The sequence below is a fragment of the Oncorhynchus mykiss genome, chromosome 23 (assembly GCF_013265735.2).
Source record: "Oncorhynchus mykiss isolate Arlee chromosome 23, USDA_OmykA_1.1, whole genome shotgun sequence".
Classification (NCBI taxonomy): domain Eukaryota; kingdom Metazoa; phylum Chordata; class Actinopteri; order Salmoniformes; family Salmonidae; genus Oncorhynchus; species Oncorhynchus mykiss.
This window is the reverse complement of record NC_048587.1, coordinates 39765949-39790548: the sequence shown is the minus strand read 5'-3', so window position 1 is coordinate 39790548 and position 24600 is coordinate 39765949. Positions and strand designations below refer to the sequence as shown.

Here is a 24600-nt window from a genome sequence, read left to right as displayed (position 1 = left end):
ATGATTTCATCTGACTCTGGGGAAGTAGAAAAAGGGCTTCAAAATTCAAAGTATCCCCTTAAAGTTGCAATATGCAGAAATTGCTTTGGTTGTTAAAATTCTAAACAAGCAAGTACAGTGTAGAGAATCATTGTACCATCTAAACTGCTGTGAAAAATATTGTATTTTCTCCTGTTTTGAAGCTGGTGACCAAAAACAGAAAGTAAAAGACACAAAAACTTAACTTAAGCATGGGATGCATACATATAGCGCTCATTGAACAGATTTACCACATGTTAGTCTTGCTTTCAATGAGGATGACAGATCTATAATCCTACCAAATTCACATTGAATTGTGGGTGACCCAAAAAGTTATATTTTGCAGCTTTAAGTCTGGGTTTTATTGTAATTCTTCTCAACCCTCCTCATAGGTACACCCTGAAACTGACTCAGGAGGACATGAAGCAGGAGATTTGGGAGTACCTGCCAGCAATGACAGAATGGGCCAGAGATTACCTTCACACCTCTCCACAGGCAGGCAAGAAACTGTTAACTCTCAAATTGTGAGTAGTACCAACTCACCCCACCCCTAACTAATTTGATTCTCCATTCTATATCTTAAATAATCTTTTAAGACTGCCAGTTAAAAAAATGTTGGTCCTCCCCACCCACAGGCCAAGTGATGGGGCACTGAGCTGGCAGGACTCCGCATGCAGCATTGCTGTCACAGATTTTGTGGACATCGAGGAAAACATTTGGTCGCCACGTTTCGGCCTGAAGGGTAAAATTGACGTGACAGCAGGGGTGCGTATTCATCGCAAGGGCAGGCCTCCACTCAACAGGGTAATGCCTTTGGAGCTGAAGACTGGCAAAGAGTCCAACTCCATTGAACACCGCAGCCAGGTACTACACCAGTGGAACGAACACACACAGCCTGGCAGTCAGATAGCAAATATTGAGCTCTATGAACCATCCATGCGTTATGACTGCAACAGTGCTCAAACCAATAAAAACTCTTGTTATTGTCCAGGTCATCCTTTACACTCTGATGAGCTTAGAGAGACGCAGTGATGCAGAGGCAGGATTCCTGCTCTACCTGAAGACTGGCAACCTGCATCCTATAGTCGGGAACCACATGGACAGAAGAGGTAAGCCCTGACCACAAATATGTTTGGAATTTTATTTTCCATAGGGAACATAGTTTTTATTCATTTCTTTTGAGACAGGACCTCATAGTTGACTCATGTTCTATCTCTCTCTCAGAGCTGTTGAAATTAAGGAACACCCTGGCGCATCACGTTGGCAATAGTATGGAGAAGGAAGGCAAGACACGGATGGCACCTCTACCAGGGATCATCACAGACAGACAGGCCTGCAAGTGGTGTCCCCAGATCAGGAACTGTGCTCTCTATGACAGGTACAACTGCCTTCCTTCCAGAGTGAACTACTTATATGCTGATAGGAGATTCAGGACAACAGCAACTTCATGCCCTTAAAAATCAGCTTGTGTGTGTGTGTGTGCGTGCACAGGGCCATTGAGAGCAGGGCTCCAGACTACTACTCCAGTGAGTCACAGCAGTTGTTGGTGCAGCAGGAGAGTGAGCACCTGACAGAGGCACACCTGCTCTACTTCAGCCACTGGCTGCTCCTCTGTGCCCTGGAGACCCACACCATGGAGAGGAAGGGAGGCCGGCACAACATCTGGCTGCAGTCTGCCCAAGAGAGGTCCGGAAGAAATCTATATCAGATAATCTATAATCAGATGTGGTTTACATAATGTGACTTACAGAACTGTGAACATTGACAGTGACATATGTGAGCTGATATAGTGTTGGGGGGGTGGGCTATAATTGCTTGAAAAAATTACATGAGTTTTCACAATGGATGTTTGTTGAACAATTTATATCTGTAATAATAGGTCTTCAATCTGTTACATTCACTGACAAAATGTACTCTAAATTTGAATGCAAAGACATTTTATGCTAAAAGATTCCGCAACTCCCCTAATGGTGGTCCTCAAGCTTTTGCCGGTGATTTGGTGGTCTAATTTGTTTTTGGTGTCCAGGGAGAAGAGTGGGGGGTGTATGGGAAACATGCAGCTGATTGGCCCAGTGAAGAACCAGTCAGACGGTGTGTATATCCACCGTTTTGAGCGCCGTCGTGGTGGGGAACAGGGTGTGACGGGCTTGATTGTTGGCGACAGAGTTGTGGTGAGCGACCATGATTTGCAGCTAATTGGTGTGGCAGCTGGATACGTCACAGACATGAGCAGCACTGCAGTAAGCTGCTCCCTGGATCGGTAAGATGGCAGTATCAATGTCTTTCAAAACACTATGGTAATCTGGGAAGTTTAGTGAGTTTCTATATACAAAACCAGTCAAGTTTGGACACATACTCATTCCAGGGTTTTTCTTTTTACTATTTTCTACATTGTAGAATAATAGTAAAGACATCAAAACTATAAAATTACACGTATGGAATCATGTAGTAACCAAAAGTGTTAAACAAATCAAAAATATTTATATTTTAGGTTCTTCAAAGTAGCCATGCTTTGATGACAGCTTTGCACACTGGCGTTCTCAACCAGTCACCTGGAATGCATTTCAATTAACAGGTGTGCCTTAATTTGTGGAATTTCTTTACTTAATGCGTTTGAGCCAATCAGTTTTGTTGTGACAGGGTAAGGGAAAGGGGGATACCTGGTCAGTTGTCCAACAATGTATTCAACTGAAATGTCTTACGCATTTAACCCAACCCCTCTGAATCAGAGGTGCGGGGGACTGCCTTAATCAACATCCATGTCTTCGTAGGGGTGGTATACAGAAGATGGCCCTATTTGGCAAAAGACCAAGTCCATATTATGTCAAGAACAGCTCAAATAAGCAAAGAGAAATTACAGTCCATCCTTACTTTAAGACATGGAGGGTCAGTCAAACCAGAAAATTAAGAACTTGTGTGAATCAGGCCTTGATGGTCGAATTACTCCAAAGAAACCACGACTAAAGGACACCAATAAGGAGAAGAGACTTGCTTGGGCCAAGAAACATGAGCAATGAACACGAGACCGTTGGAAATCTGTCCTTTGGTCTGATGAGTCCAAATTTGAGATTTTTGGTTCCAACCGCCGTGTGTTTGTGAGACGCAGAGTAGGTGAACAGATGTTCTCCGCATGGGTGGTTCCCACTGTGAAACTGTGGAGGTGTGATGGCGCTTTGCTGGTGACATTGTCAGTGATTTTATTTAGAATTCAAGGCACACTTGACCAGCATGGCTACCACAGTATTCTGCAGCGATACGCCATCCCATCTGGTTTGCGCTTAGTGGGACTATCAATTGTTTTTCAACAGGACAATGACCCAAAACACACCTCCAGGCTGTGTAAGGGCTATTTGATCAAGGAGAAAAGTGATGAGTGCTGCATCAGATGACATGGCCTCCACAATCATTTGACTTCAACCCAATTGAGATTGTTTGGGATGAGTTAGACTGCAGAGTTAAGGAAAAGAAGCCAACAGGTGCTCAGCGTGTGGGAACTCCTTCAAGACTGTTAGAAAAGCATTCCAGGTGAAGCTGGTTGAGAGAATGACAAGTGTGCAAAGCTGTCATCCAAGGCAAAGGGTGGCTACTCTGAAGAACCTCAAATAATCTAAAATGTTTTAACACTTTTTTTCGTTGCTACATGATTCCATACATGTTCATAGTTTTGATGTCTTCACTATTATTCTACGATGTAAAAAATAAAGGAAAACCCTTGAATGGCTAGGTGTCCAAACTTTTGACTGGTACTGTGTGTGTATATATATATATATAGATAGATAGATATACATACACATATATATGTATCTATCTATCGGTTTTAGCTCGTTTTTTGTTGCTATTTGTATGTGTATTCATCTGAAGTTGAAGCTGTTCCCCTCATTTCCATAGGGACCTTTCGAAGTGTTCCTCTGATGTTGTGTTCCGACTGGACCAGGACGAAGGGGTAATGGGATTGAGCACCCATCTGGTCAACCTCTCCAAGATGATGAAAAGGTCTCCTTCAAGGTCTGTTCAGTACTACTGCCTGAAATGGAAGTAACTTACCTCATACCTCTAATAGTAGGTATTAACTCATGGCTCCACCTCCCCCTTTGCAGTGAAAGACTAAGGGAGCTGATAGTGGATTTCCACCCTCCTCAGTTCATTGACAACCTTAGCAGTGTGTTGCCCAGGGAAGCTAAGGACACAGTCGCCAACATCCTGAAAGGTGTGTCCCCTGATTGGTCACCCCTGTTCCCCGCTCTCCTTTGTCTCACTTTAGTTGTTACCTTTTTATATTAACATTTTATTTATTTTTTAACTTAATTGCAAAGCTCTCCAGTGAACTATAACACTAACTTGGTGTTTCATCTCTGTCTCAGGGCTCAACAAACCTCAGAAACAGGCCATGAAGAAGGTTTTGCTCTCCAAAGATTATACGCTCATAGTTGGGATGCCTGGCACTGGGAAAACCACCACTATATGCACACTGGTAAGAGCAGTGTTTGTCATTTCCCTGTTCTACTTAGATACTCTGGGTGTATTTTGTAAATTCAATCTGGAGTGCCAGAGTGTGCTCAGTGTTGTCACATTGTCCATTTGTAAATTCCGAGCGTTAAGCTCGGAGCGTTCAGAGCGCACTCTGCCCGAGGAGTATGGTTGACCCGAGCGTTCTGACCTCACAACGGTAGTCAAGCACCCAAGGTAACTGGCTAACGTTGGATAGCTTGCTAGCTAATTCCAGACACAAATGAGGGAACACCTCACTGACCATTTTACTCACCCTAGACGAGCTGGTTAGGCTGTTCATGTTATCCAGAGCATTGGTGGCATTAACTGTGCTGCTGGCAACAATTTAATTACTATTTTTTTGCCAACGTTTAATGACACCGCCCATATTCAAGGGGTGTTGAGCGTTAGTAAATTAATCTGTTTTTCTGCACATTCTGCTCAATTTACGAACACACTCTCTGTGACCCTTGTTCGTGCAATGTATGTGTGAATGTGATCAACATTGGAATGGTTGTTGAGTCTCCTTCCTCTCTGTCCTTACTCAGGTGCGTATTCTCCATGCATGTGGCTTCAGTGTGCTGCTGACCAGCTACACCCACTCTGCTGTGGACAACATCCTGCTAAAGCTCCGGAGGTTCAAGGTGGGCTTCCTGCGTCTGGGCCGGGCTCAGAAGGTCCACCCAGACATCCTGGCCTACACAGAGGAGAGGTGTCGGACCAACGGCATCCACACACTCCCTGAGCTGGAGAATCTTTACAACAAGGAGGTGAGTGGGCTAAACTGAGGGAAAGAGGTGACTTAGAGCGATGCTCTGCCACCCAACTATGCTGCACTTAACCCAGGCTAAGGAAGAGCAGTTCCATGATTAGGGCTGTTATGTTGACCGTATTACCGTCACACTGGCGGTCACGAGTTATGACGGCAGTCAAATTCCGCTTGACCCGTTTTATGGTAATTCGGCTTCTCCAAGCTCTGCTGCATTTTTATCTATTTTATTTCAAATCAAATGTATTTATATAGCCCTTCGTACATCAGCTGATATCTCAAAGTGCTGTACAGAATCCCAGCCTAAAACCCCAAACAGCAAGCAATGCAGGTGTAGAAGCACGGTGGCTAGGAAAAACTCCATAGAAAGGCCAAAACCTAGGAAGAAACCTAGAGCAGAACCAGGCTATGAGGGGTGGCCAGTCCTCTTCTGGCTGTGCCGGGTGGAGATTATAACAGAACATGGCCAAGATGTCCAAATGTTCATAAATGACCAGCATGGTCAAATAATAGGTCTGGGACAGGTAGCACGTCCGGTGAACAGGTCAGGATTCCATAGCCGCAGGCAGAACAGTTGAAACTGGAGCAGCAGCACGGCCAGGTGGACTGGGGACAGCAAGGTGTCATCATGCCAGGTAGTCCTGAGGCATGGTCCTAGGGCTCAGGTCCTGAGAGAGAGAGAGAGAGAGAGAGAGAGAGAGAGATCTTAAATTCACACCGGAGAAGTACTCCAGATATAAGACTGACCCTAGCCCCCCGACACACAAACTACTGCAGCATAAATACTGGAGGCTGAGTCAGGAGACACTGTGGCCCCATCCGATGATACCCCCAGGTAGGATATAACTCCACCCACTTTGCCAATGCACAGCCCCCACACCACTAGAGGGATATCTTCAACCACCAACTCACCATCCTGAGACAAGGCCGAGTATAGCCCACAAAGATCTCCGTCACGGCACAACCCAAGGGGGAAGCGCCAACCCAGACAGGAAGATCACGTCAGTGACTCAACCCGCTCAAGTGACGCACCCCTCCTAGGGACGGCATGAAAGAGCACCAGTAAGCCAGTGACTCAGCCCCTGTAATAGGGTTAGAGGCAGAGAATCCCTGTGGAGAGAGGGGAACTGGCAAGGGTGGTTCGTTGCTCCAGAGCCTTTCCCTTCACATTCACACTTCTGGGCCAGACTACACTCAATCATATGACCGACTGAAGAGATGAGTCTTCAGTAAAGAGTTAAAGGTTGAGACCGAGTCTGCTTCTCTCACATGGGTAGGCAGACCATTCCATAAAAATTGAGCTCTATTGGAGGAGGCCCTGCCTCTAGCTGTTTGCTTAGAAATTCTAGGGACAATTAGGCCTGCGTCTTGTGACTGTAGTGTACATGTAGGTATGTACAACAGGACCAAATCGGAAAGATGGGTAGGAGCAAGCCCATGTAATGCTTTGTAGGTTAGCAGTAAAACCTTGAAATCAGCCCTTGCCTTAACAGGAAGCCAGTGTAGGGAAGCTAGCACTGGAGTAATATGATTAAAAAAAAAATGTTCTCGTATTTAACCTTTGTTTATCTAAGCAAGTCAGTTAAGAACAAATTCTTATTTACAATGACGGCCAAACCCTTTACCGGACGACGCTGGGCCAATTGTGCGCCACCCTATGGGACGCCTCTTGCACTGAAATGCACTGCTTTAGAATGCTGCGCCACTCGGGAACCCAATGGTCATTAGTAGCCTACCAAACTTGCTAACTGCCTGGTATTCAGCACTCTGTCTCTCTAATCACTCTGACATCAAGCAAATCTAATCAAAAATCTAATCAAACACTTCATGAGAGCCCATGAGCTTAGGTTGCTCAACATTTCTGTAGGCTATTGTTGTGGAAATTCAGTACTGAGAGAGACTTAGTCATTTCTTTAATCAATCATCTTTATTTAATATCGATTTATTTATTGCAATAATAAAACTGAAGACTGTTGGGCCGAGAGCCTACCCTTTACAGACAATTCGCAGTTTATATAGCTGATACCCAGAATGCTTGGTTCCACCCCTCCATATAGATTGGAGGGCACCATAAGTCACTTTGGGTTCATCCTGTGGTCATCTGCCTCTGGTGCAGTCTCCCAGATGCCAGGATAATTAGGAATACTGAGGCCTTTGTTCTGTTCCTCCAGGCTATCTATATAGCCTGGGTTGCCATTTGATTAGCTGTTCAGGGGCCTTATGGCTCCAGAAGGTGTTAAGAAGCCTTTTGGACCTAGACTTGGCGCTCCGGTACCACGCGGTACCAGAGAACAGTCAATGACTAGGGATGCTGGAGTCTTTGGCAATTTGCCAATTTTCTTTGGCAATTTTTAGGGTCCTCTGATGCCGCTTGGAATAGAGGTCCTGGATGGCAGGAAGCTTGGCCCAAGTGATGTACTGGGCCGTACGCACTACCCTCTGTAGTGCCTTGCAGTCGGAGGCCGGGCAGTTATGCATCCAGTCAGGATGCTCTCGATGTTGCAGCTGAGGATCTGAGGACCCATGCCAAATATTTTCGTTCTCCTGAGGGGAAATAGGCTTTGTCGTGCCCTCTTCACAACTGTTTTGTTGTGTTTGGACGATGATGGTTTGGTGATGTGGACGCCAAGGAACTTGAAGCTCTCAACCTGCTCCACTACAGCTCCGTCAATGCGAATGGGGGTGTGCTCGGTCCTCCTTCGGTCCTCCGCAATCATCTCCTTCGTCTTGATCACGTTGAGGGAGAGGTTGTTGTCCTGGGACCACGTGGCCAGGTCTCACACCCCCTCCCTATTGGCTGTCTCATCGTTGTCAGTGTCAGGGCCTACCACTGTTGTCATCGGCAAACTTAATGATGGTGTCGTGCCTGGCCATGCAGTCACGGGTGAACAGGGAGTACTTGAGGGGACTGAGCAGGCACCCCTGAGGGGCCCCCGTGTTGAGGATCAGCGTGGCAGATGTGTTGTTACCTACCCTTATCACCTGGGGGCATCCCGTCAGGATCCAGTTGCAGAGGGAGGTATTTAGTCCCAGGGTCCTTAGCTTAGTGATGAGCTTTGAGGGCACTATGGTGTTGAACGTTGAGCTATAGTCAATGAATAGCATTCTCACGTAAGTATTCCTTTTGTCCTTTTCCTTTAGTATTCTTCATACTATAAAATAATGACACGGAATTGTAAGCAAATCTTGTCTGCTAAATGAACTAGTGTAGCCCACAGCTATATGGCATAGCCAGATCCGGGCCTAACATAAGGACAACTGAGTATGCTATTCTGTTCTGAAATCGACTACATTTTCTTCATGTTTCTTTAGGCCTATCTAAAATAAATAATGGATTTATTGTGATGATTTATTACTTGGATTTGTTAGACCTTTTAAATGTAGATTTTCCATTGTCTGCATCAGTGGCTTGTAGGCTATGGGTGGAAGCCAGGAGATCCTGAATGTGTTTGTTAATTAACTGTCAATTACTGTGAGACAGGCAGTTATTTGCTTGACAATCACCTGCTGACAATTGTATGACTGCCACAGCCCTATCGCATGATCTACAATTGTTCAAATGGACTCTCACAAGATGGCAGAACACAACCATTGAGAGACTACAGTTATCATACAAAAACGTTTATGTAATAACCCCTCCCATCTCTCCATAGCTGGTGGTGGCCACCACGTGCATGGGTGTAAAGCACCCCATTTTCTCCCGTCGTCGTTTTGACTTTTGCATTGTGGACGAGGCGTCCCAGATCAGTCAGCCAGTGTGCCTTGGGCCCCTGTTCTATGCCCAGCGCTTTGTCCTGGTGGGGGACCACCAACAGCTGCCCCCCATTGTCCAGAACAGAGAGGCTAGGTGAGTAGATTCTAGTGATGGGGTCAAAAATTGATAAAGTTACACCGGGATGTTATCGTTTTGACAAGATTGCAATATTATTTTTGCTCTAGCTTCACCAAAATGCAAATATTTGCCCTTCATAGCTTGTTCTCCATCTTTTTAAATAGGGCGACAATTTGTTTTCAGCACAATTTGTTTTATTTCCATGACATAGAAAAATCACAGTATCGAATTGCAATATGTATTGCGATTCTAACGGCAACATATAATATAATATCCTGAGGTCCCTGGCAATTCCCAGCCCTAGTAGACACATCTCTACAACCACCACCGACCCCACCTCTCAGGATCGATGAAACCAAACATACAATAAGAGTGTGGACTCTTCGAGTAGAGTTTCCTCTCCATTTCTAATGTTTCAAGTCGTCATCAGGTTGTTGGGTATGGACGAGAGTCTATTCAAGCGTCTCGAGCGTAAAAGTGAGGCTGTAGTCCAGCTGAACGTCCAGTACAGGATGAATAGGTGGGTTATTCTTAACAAAATCATGTCAACTATTTAAAACATTTATTTCAGCATCAATTTGTTTTTCTATTGTTTATCTATTTCTCTCAATGGTTACTGTTTCCTTTCGTCACACCCAACGTTTTTACACTAATTTCATGGTGGCCTCCACAGTAAAATCATGTCCCTAAGTAACACTCTGATGTACGGAGGGAGGCTGGAGTGTGGCTCAGAGAGGACTGCCAGCGCCATGCTGACCCTGCCCTCCCAGGGCTCTGTCCAGAGGGAGCTGGAGCTAAGTCTGGGCCGGCCGGAGGACCTGGCTTGGGTCCAGGCAGCTCTGGAGCCTCTCAACCCTGTCTGCTTCCTGGACACCACCCAGGTCAGTCTCTTGCGCCAATATTATTCTTGCAATACTCTTTATTTTGATTACTATATTTTACATGATGCCACAAAACTAAATAAGCATTTAAGTGTGGCTTGTTTGACCTGTGTAACGGTGTTGTTGGACCTTTGTATGTTATTTGACCTGTATATGCATGCCTCTTCTTTGAGTGCCTCACTGCTGCTCTGACTGACAGGTTCCAGCCCTGGAGACGGTTGACCAGGGGGGAATCAGCAACCAGACAGAAGCTGCTCTGGTGCACGGCATAGTCAGTCTGCTATTGAAGGTGGGAGCTTCAATGAAAGTCAAACGAAATGCACACATTTCAATGAATTAATCTGATTTACTTGGACTCACAGCAATGACAGAGATTGTATGTACTGTGTTAGAACAGCAGAACTGTCTTTGTTCCCCCCCACCCCTTTGGTTCAAAATGTCACTCAGTGCTCTGTTTTGTGATTGCTCTGCATTGATACATATAGAGGTAGTACTACACTAACCTGTTATTAACTGGGTGGTTCAAGCCCTGAATGCTGATTGTCTGAAAGCCATGTTATATTAGATCGTATACCATGGGTATGACCAAACATTTATTTTTACCGCTCTAATTACGTTGGTAACCAATTTATAATGGCAATAAGGCACCTCGGATTTGTGATATAAATGGCCAATATACCACGGTAAGGGCTGTGTCCTAGCACTCTGTGTTATGTTGTGGATAAGAACAGCCCTTAGCTGTGGTACGTTGGCCATATACCACACCCCCTCGGGCCTTATTGCTTAATTATACCCTTATGTTCTACTAGGCTGGGTGCAGGGCCAGTGACATCGGGGTCATTGCTCCCTACAGACAACAACTGAAGGCCATCTCAGGCCTACTAGCCGGGCCAGCCTTCAGCACTGTGGAGGTCAACACTGTGGACAAGTACCAGGGCCGCGACAAGAGCGTCATCATCGTTTCCTTTGTCAGGAGTAACCTAGAAGGCAATGTGAGTTGACCTTAAACCGACCATGTCTCTTGAGATCTTGACCTTTGTCAAAGTACCTCAAAATTGGATGGATAGTTAAAATAGATTCTCTGCAAATTTCAACATTAGTTATTTGTATATAAATTGGACATATTGTATCTGTCGTGACATTTTTGATCTGTGTGAGACCTCGTCTGTTGCCAGCTGGGTGAGCTGCTGAAGGACTGGAGGAGGCTGAACGTGGCCATCACGAGAGCTAAACACAAGCTCCTCATGGTGGGCTCGGCCCCCACCCTGCGCCGCTACGCCCCCCTGGAAAAACTCCTCAACCACCTCACACAGGAGAGCATGATATCCTTTACACTGCCCAGTATGGCCTTAACCATGGCTGAGAGAAATAGTGGTGAATGGATGCTGTGGAGGTGCTATAATGTTTGTTGTATAGTGTCGTGTCTTTGGCTATGCCAGATTAAGTGATATGACATGCTATTCTATATTTTTTGTAATCTGTAATTAATATTACCTGATTGAGCTAATCATGTAAATGTAATTAACTAGAGAGTCGGGCACCACGAAATAATATTTATAGAGCTGTTATCTTGATTACAAATTACGTCATAAAGGAAAACGTCCCTAGCGGGCGGAACAGATATGACAGCTTGTTACACAAAGGAAAAGGGCTGGGTTTGAGTGAAAGAGTGGGAAGACTCAGGGACACAGGGAGAAGCTGTGCTATCGTAAATACAGTATCTGATGCATTCTAAATTACCGCCCATTTGGAAAAGGAAAATGCAATAAATATTTACTCTGAGCTGCTCTTCGGTAAGTTGGTGGTAGATGGAAGGCCGTGTTGCCAAACCGAGTCCTTTGAAGAATGTCTCTGGTTGTCAATTGGATACGTTGTAGTAACGGCGTTAGGTGATAGACAGGATACTCTGTTCCTTCCTAACCATCTGCTGTTGCTATCTCAACGGCTAGGAGGTATCACTTCTGTAGTGAATAAGAGTTCAAAGTTCATACCATTCGCAACCAAAGCTCACGCTGATGTTGGCTTCGTTCTGTAGTTATTATCTGAACCATTCTGACATAGGACCGTCGTCCTACATCCTCGGAACAGGAGGTTACATTGACGTCAAGGGCTTATATAGGAAGGGAGAGGAGGGCGTATTTGAAAAGGGTTTTTTTTTATAGCCCATGTCCCTTCACAGGGGCGGGCCACTGATTGAACAGAGCCCTTATGAAAACCCAAATCTCACATTTTAGAAGCTAAAATCACATTTCATCCCATCACGAATAATTTAATATTCAAACATTTAAATTGAACAACAATTCCATGTGAATCCGATAACTGATGTGTAGACTTTCCACTGTAGAGTTTGTCATCTGATCATTGATGAGAATGTCTCAGATGACAACCGAACTGACATCATATTCATTAAGTACCACTGCATATGTTCCATTGGTCAGATTACCAGAATATAGTTAATTTCCCCCCACCTTCTGATGTTCCCAGAATCTCTGTTAACCAAGGGTTTTGCAAATGTAACCTCACTAGGGTAGAGAGAGAAGGGAGGGAATAGGTATTTATGACTGTCATAAACCTATCCCCCAGGTCAATGGCAGTAGACATCAGTGTTTTACAGGTTTAAACAATGTTTTACAGGTTTAAGTTGTTGTTTGATGATTGATAATGATTACTGTTCAATCCACTCAGGGTGTTTGTTTTAACTGGCCCACGTCTTCCAGCTCCCTCCAGCAGCCCATGAGGTATTACCCACCATGCACCTGTGACGGGACATCTGATGTAGAACATTGCCTTTCCTCCACTCACCATCTGGAAATCAGCCTTTAGACTGATCAAGCAATGTATCGATTCCTCAATATTGATTACTTGAAATAGTTGATAATATGCTATATATTTTTTAATTCATGTTTTAACAAGAATCCATGGCAGCTATGTTTGTGGTGTTATTGTTTTAATTATTTTTATTACAACAGAATGTGACCATTCGAAAGTTGAAGTACAGGCACCATTTACACTAAATCTGCTATGTAGCAATTGCTCAGACATTGCCTCACAGACCTCCGTTAGATTAAGATTGGTCATTAGTCTTGTTTCTGAGCCAGTGCTGATTGTCGAGCTTTTACTTGTTATATTGACGTTCATTTTGAAAATTTCTATGTGAATAAATCATTTTAAGTGTTGTACATTTGTTTCCCTTGTGTCCCTGTCAGTAAAATTCCAGACTGTTGAAATACAGTCCTCACCATATGTATTTGGAAAATGAAGCATAAATTCTAATTCTGACTTCAAATGGGGGGACATGATTCATGAAGCGCTTTTGTCTCATTAAATGAGAAGTTTTCTTTATTGGAACCAAATCTGCATTTTGGAGTCCAGACATGGGGTCACATGTAGAGAACAGGAGGTTACAGACACTTTCTTTTTTTGCGATTTCACTTGGTTTTCAGAAATTTACCCTAACCAGCAATACACTTCCTCATGCTTATGTTGCAGTGCCAGAGTTTAGATAAGACATGAACAAAAGTTTGAACACCAAAATAAGTAATTTTAAGAATGGCAACGCTCTGTGTATATAGTGTTGCAACCAATATGTATGAAAATACCCTCACATTAAGTGACATTCTGTATTCTCGCCTCCTACTCGAAACTTGATCTCGAATCCAAAATGCTGGGCTATAGAGCCTAAATTTTAATTTAAGATTACTGTCCAAATACAAATGGTGAGGATTGTATGTTGAGTGTTCACTAGAGCGGCAGGTAGACTAGCGGTTAAAGACTGTTGGGCCAGTAACTGAAAAGTCGCTGGTTCGAATCCTGAGCCAACTTGGTGAAAAGTCTGCCTGTGCCCTTGGCATGGCACTTAACCCAAACCTGTAAATCGCTCTGGATAAGAGCATCTGTTAAATGACTATTCCATTGTATCAAATTGTTAATCTCAAACTCAATCTGTAGCCACAGCTAGGTCTACAGATTATTTGGCTAGGTCGACGTGAACAGTATAGCCTCTACACAGTTAGAATCCCTTGCAGGACGGTTACAGCCTGGCCAGCGATATTCAGTCTGCCATCATCCCGTAGTTCCAGCTCCAACTCCCCACCACGACTGGAGCACTGATAGGCTGTCACACAGGAGGAGAATGCAGTGTGGTAGTTCTTTGAATGATATATATATATACATTATTTATTTATTGGATTTATTTTACTCTAGATGTACCTGTCCATCAATATCTGTAAATTGATTGGGTTCTGTGCAATGGAATTTGAACTCCATGTTGCACTGTTTACATTACCCACCGCAGAAGGTTGGTGGCACCTTAATTGGGGAGAACGGGCTTGTGGTAATGGCTGGAGCGGAGTAAGTGGAATGGTATCAATCACATGGTTTCCACGTGTTTGATGCCATTCCATTTGTGCGGTTCCAGCTGTTGTCATGAGCCGTCCTCCCCTTAGCAGCCTCCACTGTTACCCACCCAGCATCTTTTTCTTGCCCAGTTTCTCAGACCAGTAGCCTGCAAGGACAGTATGTGCAGAGCCTGCAATGATGTAAAAACAAACCAAATTAAACTTTCTAAAAGACTACAGAAAAGACTTGCCAATGTCTGCTGTACTTACCAGTCACAGGGTCCTCAGGAATCCCAAACCAGGGGGAGAAGTTTCTGGAGTAGAAGTCATAGCCAGGCTGACAGCCAGGGGCTCCAATCATGGTGACAATCAGACCCCTAACCCTTCCTCCAGTGTTTACACGGAGAAGAACTGCTGGGTCTGGCTGCAGGGATGTGAGCACTGACCTAAAAACCAAACAGTCACTTTTTCAATCCCTTTCAAGTGAAATTTGCCATTCCATCCTGTTTCCCAGCACCAGTGATAATGTATAAAGTAAGTTTTTTTTTTTGTTACCTGTCACAAGTGTCAGCAAGGCGCACCATTAGCTTTTTGGTGGTGCCACAGAGGCACACTTCTAGAACCGGCTGGTCTCCCACAGCAGCCTGCGCATTCATATTCAGACTGATGGACATGATCTTAATTCTTCACCATAAATTATAGAAACAGTGGTAAGAAGGATGATGTACTTACATTAACAATGTCTTTAAATTCATTGAGACCCTGTGGATATGAAGTTTCAATTCTGAAGTTACATTAATTTGCAAAGGCTTTTATGCAAAACTTATAACGTGTACAGTGTATATATATGTTGAACATAAATGTGCCACATTGATTTCATCACCTACCAGCGGAGTAGGTTTGTTCAGAGGGAACTCCATCACTATAGATTCCCCCTTTTGTTGCACATACAGCTCTCCACTCAAAGTCTCAAATACCACTTTTGCGTTGACATTTTCTTTAGGAAGGGAATTGTGGGATAGAAACAATTGAATTGCACTATATGTTTGTACTAGTTGCCATTCACTTGCTTACATGTGAGATACTGTTATGTGACAGTCATTCTTACTTTTTTTGTAAAACAGTACAGCAGCTGAAGCTAGGGTGGCATGTCCACACAGAGGAACCTCATTGGTGGGGCTGAACCAACGCAAGCGGAAGCGTGCTCCTTCAATACAACACATACCAAAATACATACAAGTTCCCATGTCAGTAATCTCAGGATGTTGTGATGAGTTGATTTACCTTTTCTTTCCTGAGTCCCATATACTCTCATTCTCATTGGCATCAATCACCCCCTCTTGGTTAATTGCAATAAAATAGAGTACCACCAGATGGCAGATTTGGAAAACTTCTGCACAGAAATAGAGTACAGTTTCAACTCTATTTCAGAATGTCTCGAAAAAGATACCTGAGCTGAAGTCATCTTTTGAATTTAGCCTTATGATGAAGGCAGTCTCTGACAGGTTCATCTCAGCAGCAATTTTCTGGTACATATCATCCTGCAATTCCTGTTTGGTTTTGAACAGTCAACAGTATTTTTTTTGCATGATTACTGGTTAGATAACTTAAAGCAAATACTAATGTTGATTATTCAGCAATACATGAGAATATGTAATAAGATGTAATTATGTATAAAGAAAGTATACTTGCATGTAAAAGGGGACAAACTGCTGCAGGATTTCCTTTGAAAGGTAAATTGGTAAATGCATCAACAATGAATACTGGAATCTCCATTACTTATTAGAGTGGCCTATGCTGATTTCCCAGTGAGAAGTGCAGAAGTTTAACAGCTGCACGCCTCCAAATGGACTTTAACCAGTGGGTGTATCATCCCAAAAGTCTAAAGTCCATTGCTTCCTCTCCTTTTCTCCTTTCCTTTGTCTGCACTCACTTGATAGTGCTGGCTTGGCTAGACAATCTCCCCAATAGAATAGGCCCACCTTGAAATATTGCTCGTCTGTCTTTTTAGGTAGTGCAGATGAGCACGATATTTAATTGATTTCATAGAAACGGACAGGTGTAGCTATCTCTCGGTGCGCATCTGCCCTGGGTTCATTTTTATTTATTTTTTCAAAATCACAAGGAGGAACCCATCTTAAACAGGAGTGCGTTCAGTTTGATTCCACATTTGCTAGGTTACGTGAAGGTTTGTACTGAAAGACACATTTCGCCAAAACCGTGTGCGCACCATTCTTCAACAGCCTTTGCGGTCAATTATTTATATATACACTAGATGGTGGCACTGTATTAAAGCCACCATGCCTCCATTCTGGCACTCCCTCACCGCTGTAAAAATATATATATTTTGGAGGCTATAGAAATGTATGTATTAATGTCTACATAAATTTTTGCCACATGTATTCTATTATAGATACCTTAATGCATCATTTTACATATTGTGACCTAAACATAAAAATAAAACATGAAAAAGTACTGTCCCCATTATAACAAACATATACCTAAATACATGTAAATTTGTCATTCAAACATTCTAATTGAAATACTGAAGCATTCTATTCATTCCTATGGAGAACTGCGCCTACTGGGTGGGGAGTGCCAATATGAAACAATTCTAGGTAATTAATTTAATTATTATTTTGGCCAAATGTCATATTCACAAATGTAAATGTCCAAATAAAACACATTTTCTTACCTTACAAAATAAATTGAACCAAATTTTAAGACAATTAAATATTCTACCAACAAAAAAGCTGTTATGTCTAAGTGTGTGTGTGTCCCTTAAGGTCCGTGTGTAATGTGATATTGTACCCCCTAGCCCAATTGTCCTTTCTATATTCGTTCTATATTCTTGTGTTCCCCCATGTACTTTTTGTATTGATTTTGTTTATATTAAAAAAATAACATTCGTTAAAACACGTCATCGGGTCCAACGGTCGTTTCGCGCCGAACTGCGCATGTGCAAGTCATCAAATTAAAGTCACTCCTTCGATATAAGAGTTGTTTTTGACGAGAATGAAAACTTGGCAGTTTGTCGCTTTAACGAGGTTGGAGTAATAACATGTTCAACTACTTAAGACATTGGCTCGAATCTAGGTTGTGCCTTTAGATTTAGTGAAAAGTAACAACTAATTAATAATTTTTCACATCTCTTATTGACTTCTCAAACTACAACTCCCGACCTGGGCCCAGATTCACAAAACACTTCTTACGCAAAAACTTAAGAAGCTTATTAAGAAAAACAACAAGTTAATAAAATAGTTCGTAAGTGCAATTCATCAACACTATCTTAATATTGAATGATTTTTTTTAGGAACTTCTCAAATATCTTCTTACAAATGTTATGTGGTTGTTGCTAGACAACCGTTTTAGCAAGCTATTTATCTAGTAATGGCAATCATGTTAGCATATTTCTTACTGAGATTATTGTTCTAAAACATGTTCTTGGGTGTAAAATAATCAATTGTGAAATTTTCAGATAAAGTTTGTGTGAATTAAACATGTTCAATGGCTTTCAGGAGCTTTTATTCTGACTGCCCTGCTTAAAACAAGGGTTTAGCTTTCTTGGAATTAATAATTTTATTTTCAATAATCTAATGTCTTCTTAATTTTTAGTTTAAGGAGAAACATAAGAACATTTCCAATAACCTTTTTGAGGAATAGCAACTTTGCTTAACTTTCTTCTTAAGTGTATAGTTAAGGGAAAAGTGCAATTAAGAACGTTTTGTGAATCTGGGCCTTTGGTAAATTTGGTAAGCGTTCCCAGAAGTCTCGCGATGTTGCGCCTCTGCGTTTAGAAACTGCTAGAGGGCGGCTGTTGGTAGAAGAGGTTTTATGTTCTCGCGACATTACCTGCTGCGGAACTCCCTGTCACCTGAGAAAAACTGAGACCGGGGAAAATAAATTGTAAGACGCGTTTTATCATTTTATTCCCAATATTTGTGTGGCTTCCTATTGAAATATATAATGCTTTTTTTGTTCGCTTTGGAATGGATATATTTTCGGAACTGGATGGACAGTTTTGTTTTCTGACCTAGACCGTTTGACCGTTACGATGTCCTAGCTAGCTAGCTTAGCAAGAGTTGGCTAGCTAGCTAACGTTATTTAGCGTCTACTCCGGAACAAGACTGGCTAGCTAGATAGCTAATAATGTATTGTCGAAAACATACCATTATCTATCTGGATAGTTTATGGAAATTGGTGTTTTAGTCACAGAGTCAGTAAACTATCAAGGACATCTATAATGACAGAACCCAATTAACAGCGCTTGAGTGAGAAATGAATCTCTCTGATTTCATTCTAGCTAACGTTAACTATCAAGACTTGTATAGTCAAAAAAAAAAGACCGGTAACCTTGTAGCTAGTTAAGTTAAACTAGTCAATAATTGCGAGGTTCGCCAAAGTCCCAAGAAGATGCAATCGACCTTGAGGCAAACAATTAACATTAGCTGGTTTAACTAGTTAACAATTAACGTTAGCTAGCTCATGTTAATTACTAGGAAATCTAATTCCACATGTAGGCCTAGCTAGTACTTTAGTAAGGTTGTAAGTTTTATGCACAATATTGCTAACGTTAATGAAGACTTGTATTGCCCTTTTTAACCATGGTCCAGAGGAAGAGACTATGTCTGTGAATGATGATGGGTATGTGGTGAGAATTCGTGGCTTGCCTTGGTCCTGCACCCAGGAAGAGGTGGCAGGGTTCTTCTCTGGTGAGTAGGCCTCGTTCATAAAACTGAAAGTGGTGGCATTCAATAGTCACTTTATCGTTTGTTTGCACCTGGCTGGAATAATGAAGGCTCAATGAAGAAGGCTCAAATTAAGTTAATCTTGTGTATCTTGCAGATTGTAACATCGTCGGGAAAGTGAATGGAGTGTGCTTCACGTTTTCCAAAGAAGGAAGGCCCAGTGGAGAAGCTTTCGTGGAGCTGAAATCAGCAGAGGATTTTAAAAAAGCCATAGCAAAGGATAGGAAACACATGGGTCATCGCTATATTGAAGGTATTTTGTCTGACAGATCTCTAATCTGTCTGTCGTCACATTTAGACTTATCAATCAGTCAGCTAGTTGTTATTCAGTATATTATGACCGATGTTGCCCGCTCAAGGATTGACATGAAGGGTTGTCCGGGACAAGTGACCTGAGCAGTTGCGCAAGTTGAGCCTGCTCAGAGGTTGCCCCATTGGGCAGGTTATTTATTATTATATTTTACTGATGATAACCAAAATATAAAGTATTTCAGTAGTCTGGTCTAGAGGTCGACCGATTTTATAATTTTTCAACACCGATACCGATTATTGGAGAACCAAAAAAGCCGATACCGATTAATGACAATTACAACAATACTGAATGAACACTTAAGTTAATATAGTACATCAAGAAAATCAATTTAGCCTCAAATAAATAATGTAATGTGTATAATTTGGTTTAAATAATGCAAAAAAAAAGTGTTGGAGAAGAAAGTAAAAGTGCAATATGTGCTATGTAAGAAAGCTAATGTTTAAGTTCCTTGCTCAGAACATGAGAACATATGAAAGCTGGTGGTTCCTTTTAACATGAGTCTTCATATTCCCAGGTAAGAAGTTTTAGGTTGTAGTTATTATAGGACTATTTCCCTCTATACCATTTGTATTTCATTAACCTTTGACAATGACAACAGCCACCCTCGAAGCAGCGTTACCCATGCAGAGCAAGGGGAACAACCACTCCAAGGCTCAGAGCGAGTGACGTTTGAAACGCTATTAGCGCGCGCTAACTAGCTAGCCATTTTACTTCGGTTACACCAGCCTCATCTCGGGAGTTGATAGGCTTGAAGTCATAAACAGCACAATGCTTGACGCGCAACGAAGGGCTGCTGGCAAAATGCCTGAAAGTGCTGTTTGAATGAATGTTTACGTGCCTGCTTCTGCCTACCACCGCTCAGTCAGATACTTCGATGTTTGTATGCTCAGTCAGATTATATGCAACGCGGGACACGCTAGATAATATCTAGTAATATCATCAACCATGTGTAGTTAACTAGTGATTATGATACGTTTAACTAGCTAGAAACTTACCTTGGCTTACTACATTCGCGTAACAGGAACTCCTTGTGGAGTACAACGAGAGAGAGGCAGGTCGTTATTGCGTTGGACTAGTTAACTGTAATGTTGCAAGATTGGATCCCTCGTTCTGCCACTGAACGAGGCAGTTAACCCACCGTTCCTAGGCCGTCATTGAAAATAAAGCTGACTTGCCTAGTTAAATAAAGAATATTAAAGGTGTCCAAAAATACAGATTTCCGATTGTTATGAAAACTTGAAATCGGCCCTAATTAATCAGCCATTCCGATTTAATCGGTCGACCTCTAGTCTGGTCTTTCTGATTCCTCCCCAATGTGTTTGTGGAAATAGTTAAGTTTATACTTTCGGGCAAGTGAACATAGTCTTCGGCAACCAAAAAATACCCATGACGGACAACCAAAAAAGCCCCAAAACTTGCCCACCTACCGAGTACCTTTCAGATCTTAATGTCAATCCTTGCCGTTCCTGTCCGGTCTTGTAGTTTTCAAGTCAAACCGTAGCGAGATGGACTGGGTGTTGAAACGCAGCGGCCCTACTGACTACGACAGCTGCAGCGGGTGTATGATACGTCTCCGGGGACTTCCTTTTGGCTGCAGTAAGGAGGAGATAGTGCAGTTCTTTGCAGGTACATACATAGCGTTGCTTTAGTAAGGTGTCTATAAACAAAGTGTATGTCTTAAACTATGAATGCAAAAACAGGCCTATTGCTGGATTAGAGTTTTCAGCCATTCAAGTAAGTGCATGACAAGCAAATACAATTCAAAATAATTAAATCCGTATTTGGCTTTATAAGAATGTGGTGACTTAGTATAGCATGATATTCAATCTCTTATAGTTAAATAACATACATGCACACAAATGTACAAATATCTGTTTATAAAACCACACGCAAAGTCACCACATCTTCTGGATGGCATGATGCTGCTCTGATGTTACTGTTCTTTGAATAACATGAAGTCAATGTGTTCATGAATAAAGTTCAGCAGTATGTTCTTGGGTCTTTTGGTGTGTCTAATACTAAGAGATATCACATTGAAATAGTCAAATAAAAGCGGAAAGGGTTTTTCTTTTGTACATATGGGAATGTTGCAGCTTTTAACATGTCTCCCCTTGTGGGGTTATTTGTCCTTGGGTTAAAGGGTTGAAAATCGTGCCAAATGGGATAACATTGCCGATGGACTACCAGGGGAGGAGCACAGGGGAAGCCTTCGTGCAGTTTGCCTCAAAGGAGATAGCAGAAAAGGCACTGGGGAAACACAAGGAAAGAATAGGGCACAGGTGGGGACGGAAAGTCTGGGCTGGGTATTAATTTTATGACTAATATGGGGCGGGGGGTCATGCATCTTTCCTATAAGTTAAAGATGGTATGATCATTCATAAATTACACTTTGAATATATTTTTTTTGTTACTTGGACAGTTACCATGCTTAATCTGGGCATTGTCTTCCATTGAATTTATTTGTCAAGCAGTGCAATGGGGGAAAAGGGAATTAAGATCAGTGCTGCAGAATTGAGAGCTTTGACAGTACAATAGATATTGTATGACAGTACCACCATAGAGCTGTTAATAGCTGAATTGTGGGAACTAGGCTATTTATGTCAGAGTGCCTTCTAATACTGCATCATGATGAAAGTGCAAAGTCAAAACCTGCTGTAATATTAGCAGATTATGTGAAAGCTGTGCCATATTGTTACTGCTATTGCTAAAATTAATAAATTGTATTATTCCTTGCCCCTCTAGATGTACAATAAAGCTATCTGTTTGACGCCAACTATTTGGCTTAGATAAAGTTGCCCATATGAAATCATGCACAATGTCTTGTCTGCTGATGTTCTCCATATGGCTATTGTCCCATGTAGTGTTCTTGTCATAACCCCACCTGCATTTAAACCCATTCAGGTACATAGAAATCTTTAAGAGCAGCCGGAATGAGATCCGGGCTTACTATGAGCTCCCCAGAAGGATGATGGGGCAGAGACCCAGTCCCTACGACAGGCCCATGATGGAGCGAGGTGGGTTCTTCCCTGGTCCAGGACGGGGGGGTGCACTTTTGGACCAAATGCGTGGAGGAGGCTACAGTGGGGGTATGTGCAATAGTTTTGGTTAGTGAAGTCAATTCAGTGTTTGTGAATGGACTGGATTGAGGATGGCCAATGGTCTGAAAAGATGATAATTGATTCCCTATTCTTTGTGTCTGTTTACGTAGGCTATGGCGGCTTTGACAACTACAATGGCTTCAGTAATTACTGTTTTGGCAATGGCATGTTTGATGACCGAATAAGGGGCGATAGAGGAAGAGGTAAGATATGCTCTTTCCTTTTTAGTGTCACACTGAAGGTGTGCCTCCATTTCCTTCTCAGGAAAATGTATTCTGTGCTTGGCTTGCAGCTATAGGTGGCCATGGCTACGGTGGTGCAGGTGATCATAGCTCCCACAGTGGCTCCCACAGCGGCTTCCATAGTGGCCATTTTGTACACATGAGGGGCCTGCCTTTCCGTGCCACTGAGGGAGACATAGCCAATGTAAGAATCACATTTCTCTAGTACCCATAATCACTCCCATTTCTTCTTCCAATGATGTCAACACATTTTAAAGTAAATATTGACAGTCCAATTATGTAACTTGGAATTTATACAATCATGGTGGTCAGAGCAGCCCCTTACTCTTTGGCGTGTATGCCTTTTTGGTTTAGTTCTTCTCCCCATTGACTCCTGTGCGAGTTCATATCGACTTTGGACCAAATGGGAAATCCACAGGCGAGGCCGATGTTGAGTTTAGGTCTCATGAAGATGCTGTTTCAGCTATGTCGAAGGACAAGAATCACATGCGTACGTGGATCCCTACTTTGTTTTACCCTGTTATGATTACCCCACTCTCAAAATGAACCATAAAATATAACCTTTTTTAAAGGGAATTTATTTATTTTTGTTCCCCAGAACATCGATACATTGAGCTCTTCTTAAACTCAACTGCTAGTGGAGCATCTGAAATGGGTAAGTTTCTTCTCTCACCTGCCTGTATTTCAGAAAACACTCAGACAACAATGGTTGAATCAATGTTTAATGCCATTTCTGAATTTATTTCCTGGTTGGTTTTAGGCCGCGGCGGCGGTTTCTATGGTAACTCAGGAGGCATGGGCTTGAGACGGAGTGGACTGAGGGGGATGTTCTAAACAGGAGTAATCACCATTCTAAACCAAACGTTCAAGTCTTGAAGATTTGTTTTGTATTTGAATGTTTTCACATGTTCAGAAAAAGTACCTACTTAAAATATTTCCAGTCTCAAAGAGTGGAATAAAAAGTATATATTTGAGCAGTTGCATAGGCTAACCAACTATTGTACATTTTACTTAATACATTTTATATTTAATTCTGTGTCTCAGTTTAAGATCATTTCAAGACCATTAGCTATAATGCATATTTTCGTTAATTACTACTATTGTTAGCTAATTTCCCCTCTGTCTGCATTTTTCTACGCTTTACGGCTTGATTCAATCAGATCGAGCATTAACCTGTGTGTGGCGGTTTTGGATGTGTAACTGCGGTATGAGCTGACAAATCGGTGAACAGCTGCTCGTGTCAAACAATTCCCTCATCTCTACCATGTTAGAAGTTGAAAACGGCGATAGAAGTGTAGGCTCTATCGATGATAGAAATGACTAAAATTTTTAAAAAAAATTGATGTTAGGCTATAAATCCCCCCCCCCATCCAAATTAACGCGAAAACATGCCTCAGTTTAATTCGAGTGTTTGAATTTAACAAGGATGGATGAATTTATAGCGCTGCTGCGGGATTATAAAATCGGGTGGTTTCGTTGCATACAATCGCATTGTCCGTGGTACGGTAACGCAAGGAGCCTCATGTGGATTTGACAGCTCTAACACAGTACCACCTCTGACACCATCTGATTGAATTTAGCCCTTAGACTTGAAAGTCATTGCTAGCACGGGTTAAAGTGCAGAGGGAGGGAGGGGGTTCAGTGAAGAGTCCAAAGTGTAAGAGAAGACTTAGACAGCGCTCTCCCTGCCTTGGTCTTTTTACAAACATAGATCCAGGCTCAAGATGCGTATGTGGCAGGCCCTATTCGGGTGACTGATGCTCTGGAATGGTGGTATGTTCATGGAAAATCTACCTAGAATTTACAAGCTATGTCAGCTATTGATATCTAAATAATTTGAATTATAACAAATGTATTAATGCTACAGAGATGTT

At 42.4% G+C, this 24600-nt stretch overlaps 3 protein-coding genes across 4 annotated transcripts in view; 2 read left to right on the top strand and 1 right to left on the bottom strand.

Annotated features, from left to right (window-relative positions):
• Positions 1 to 13167, top strand: part of dna2 (DNA replication helicase/nuclease 2) — a 34404-nt gene extending 21237 nt beyond the window's left edge. The window contains exons 7-23 of the mRNA XM_021580991.2: positions 411 to 542; positions 654 to 882; positions 1010 to 1127; positions 1243 to 1396; positions 1510 to 1704; positions 2045 to 2278; positions 3907 to 4023; positions 4116 to 4225; positions 4380 to 4489; positions 5055 to 5276; positions 8929 to 9122; positions 9538 to 9627; positions 9781 to 9988; positions 10188 to 10277; positions 10798 to 10980; positions 11164 to 11310; positions 12697 to 13167. Of these exons, the coding sequence (XP_021436666.2) occupies positions 411 to 542; positions 654 to 882; positions 1010 to 1127; positions 1243 to 1396; positions 1510 to 1704; positions 2045 to 2278; positions 3907 to 4023; positions 4116 to 4225; positions 4380 to 4489; positions 5055 to 5276; positions 8929 to 9122; positions 9538 to 9627; positions 9781 to 9988; positions 10188 to 10277; positions 10798 to 10980; positions 11164 to 11310; positions 12697 to 12750 (2587 nt within the window). The 3' untranslated portion in view covers positions 12751 to 13167. The remainder of the gene's footprint in view (positions 1 to 410; positions 543 to 653; positions 883 to 1009; positions 1128 to 1242; positions 1397 to 1509; positions 1705 to 2044; positions 2279 to 3906; positions 4024 to 4115; positions 4226 to 4379; positions 4490 to 5054; positions 5277 to 8928; positions 9123 to 9537; positions 9628 to 9780; positions 9989 to 10187; positions 10278 to 10797; positions 10981 to 11163; positions 11311 to 12696) is intronic.
• Positions 12919 to 17210, bottom strand: pbld (phenazine biosynthesis like protein domain containing). 2 transcript variants are annotated; one of them, XM_021580994.2, is made up of 10 exons: positions 17021 to 17210; positions 16018 to 16049; positions 15776 to 15875; positions 15434 to 15532; positions 15213 to 15322; positions 15058 to 15087; positions 14881 to 14969; positions 14596 to 14771; positions 14454 to 14516; positions 12919 to 14102 (listed from the first exon to the last, which is right to left on the bottom strand). In XM_021580994.2, the coding sequence occupies exons 3-10, from the start codon at positions 15858 to 15860 to the stop codon at positions 13990 to 13992; spliced, it is 765 nt and encodes a 254-aa protein (XP_021436669.2). In that variant the 5' UTR covers positions 15861 to 15875; positions 16018 to 16049; positions 17021 to 17210; the 3' UTR covers positions 12919 to 13989. The 2 variants fall into 2 exon arrangements, with proteins under 2 accessions (XP_021436669.2, XP_021436668.2); XM_021580993.2 differs by lacking the exon at positions 17021 to 17210 and having other exon boundaries at positions 16018 to 16253.
• A 738-nt stretch (positions 17211 to 17948) lies between these two features.
• On the top strand, positions 17949 to 23758 carry hnrnph3 (heterogeneous nuclear ribonucleoprotein H3 (2H9)). Its single transcript, XM_021580992.2, has 11 exons — positions 17949 to 18231; positions 18939 to 19037; positions 19171 to 19326; positions 20869 to 21012; positions 21527 to 21665; positions 22288 to 22472; positions 22595 to 22687; positions 22777 to 22910; positions 23081 to 23216; positions 23325 to 23381; positions 23487 to 23758. The coding sequence occupies exons 2-11, from the start codon at positions 18950 to 18952 to the stop codon at positions 23558 to 23560; spliced, it is 1206 nt and encodes a 401-aa protein (XP_021436667.1). The 5' UTR covers positions 17949 to 18231; positions 18939 to 18949; the 3' UTR covers positions 23561 to 23758.
• The last annotated feature ends 842 nt before the right edge of the window (positions 23759 to 24600 follow it).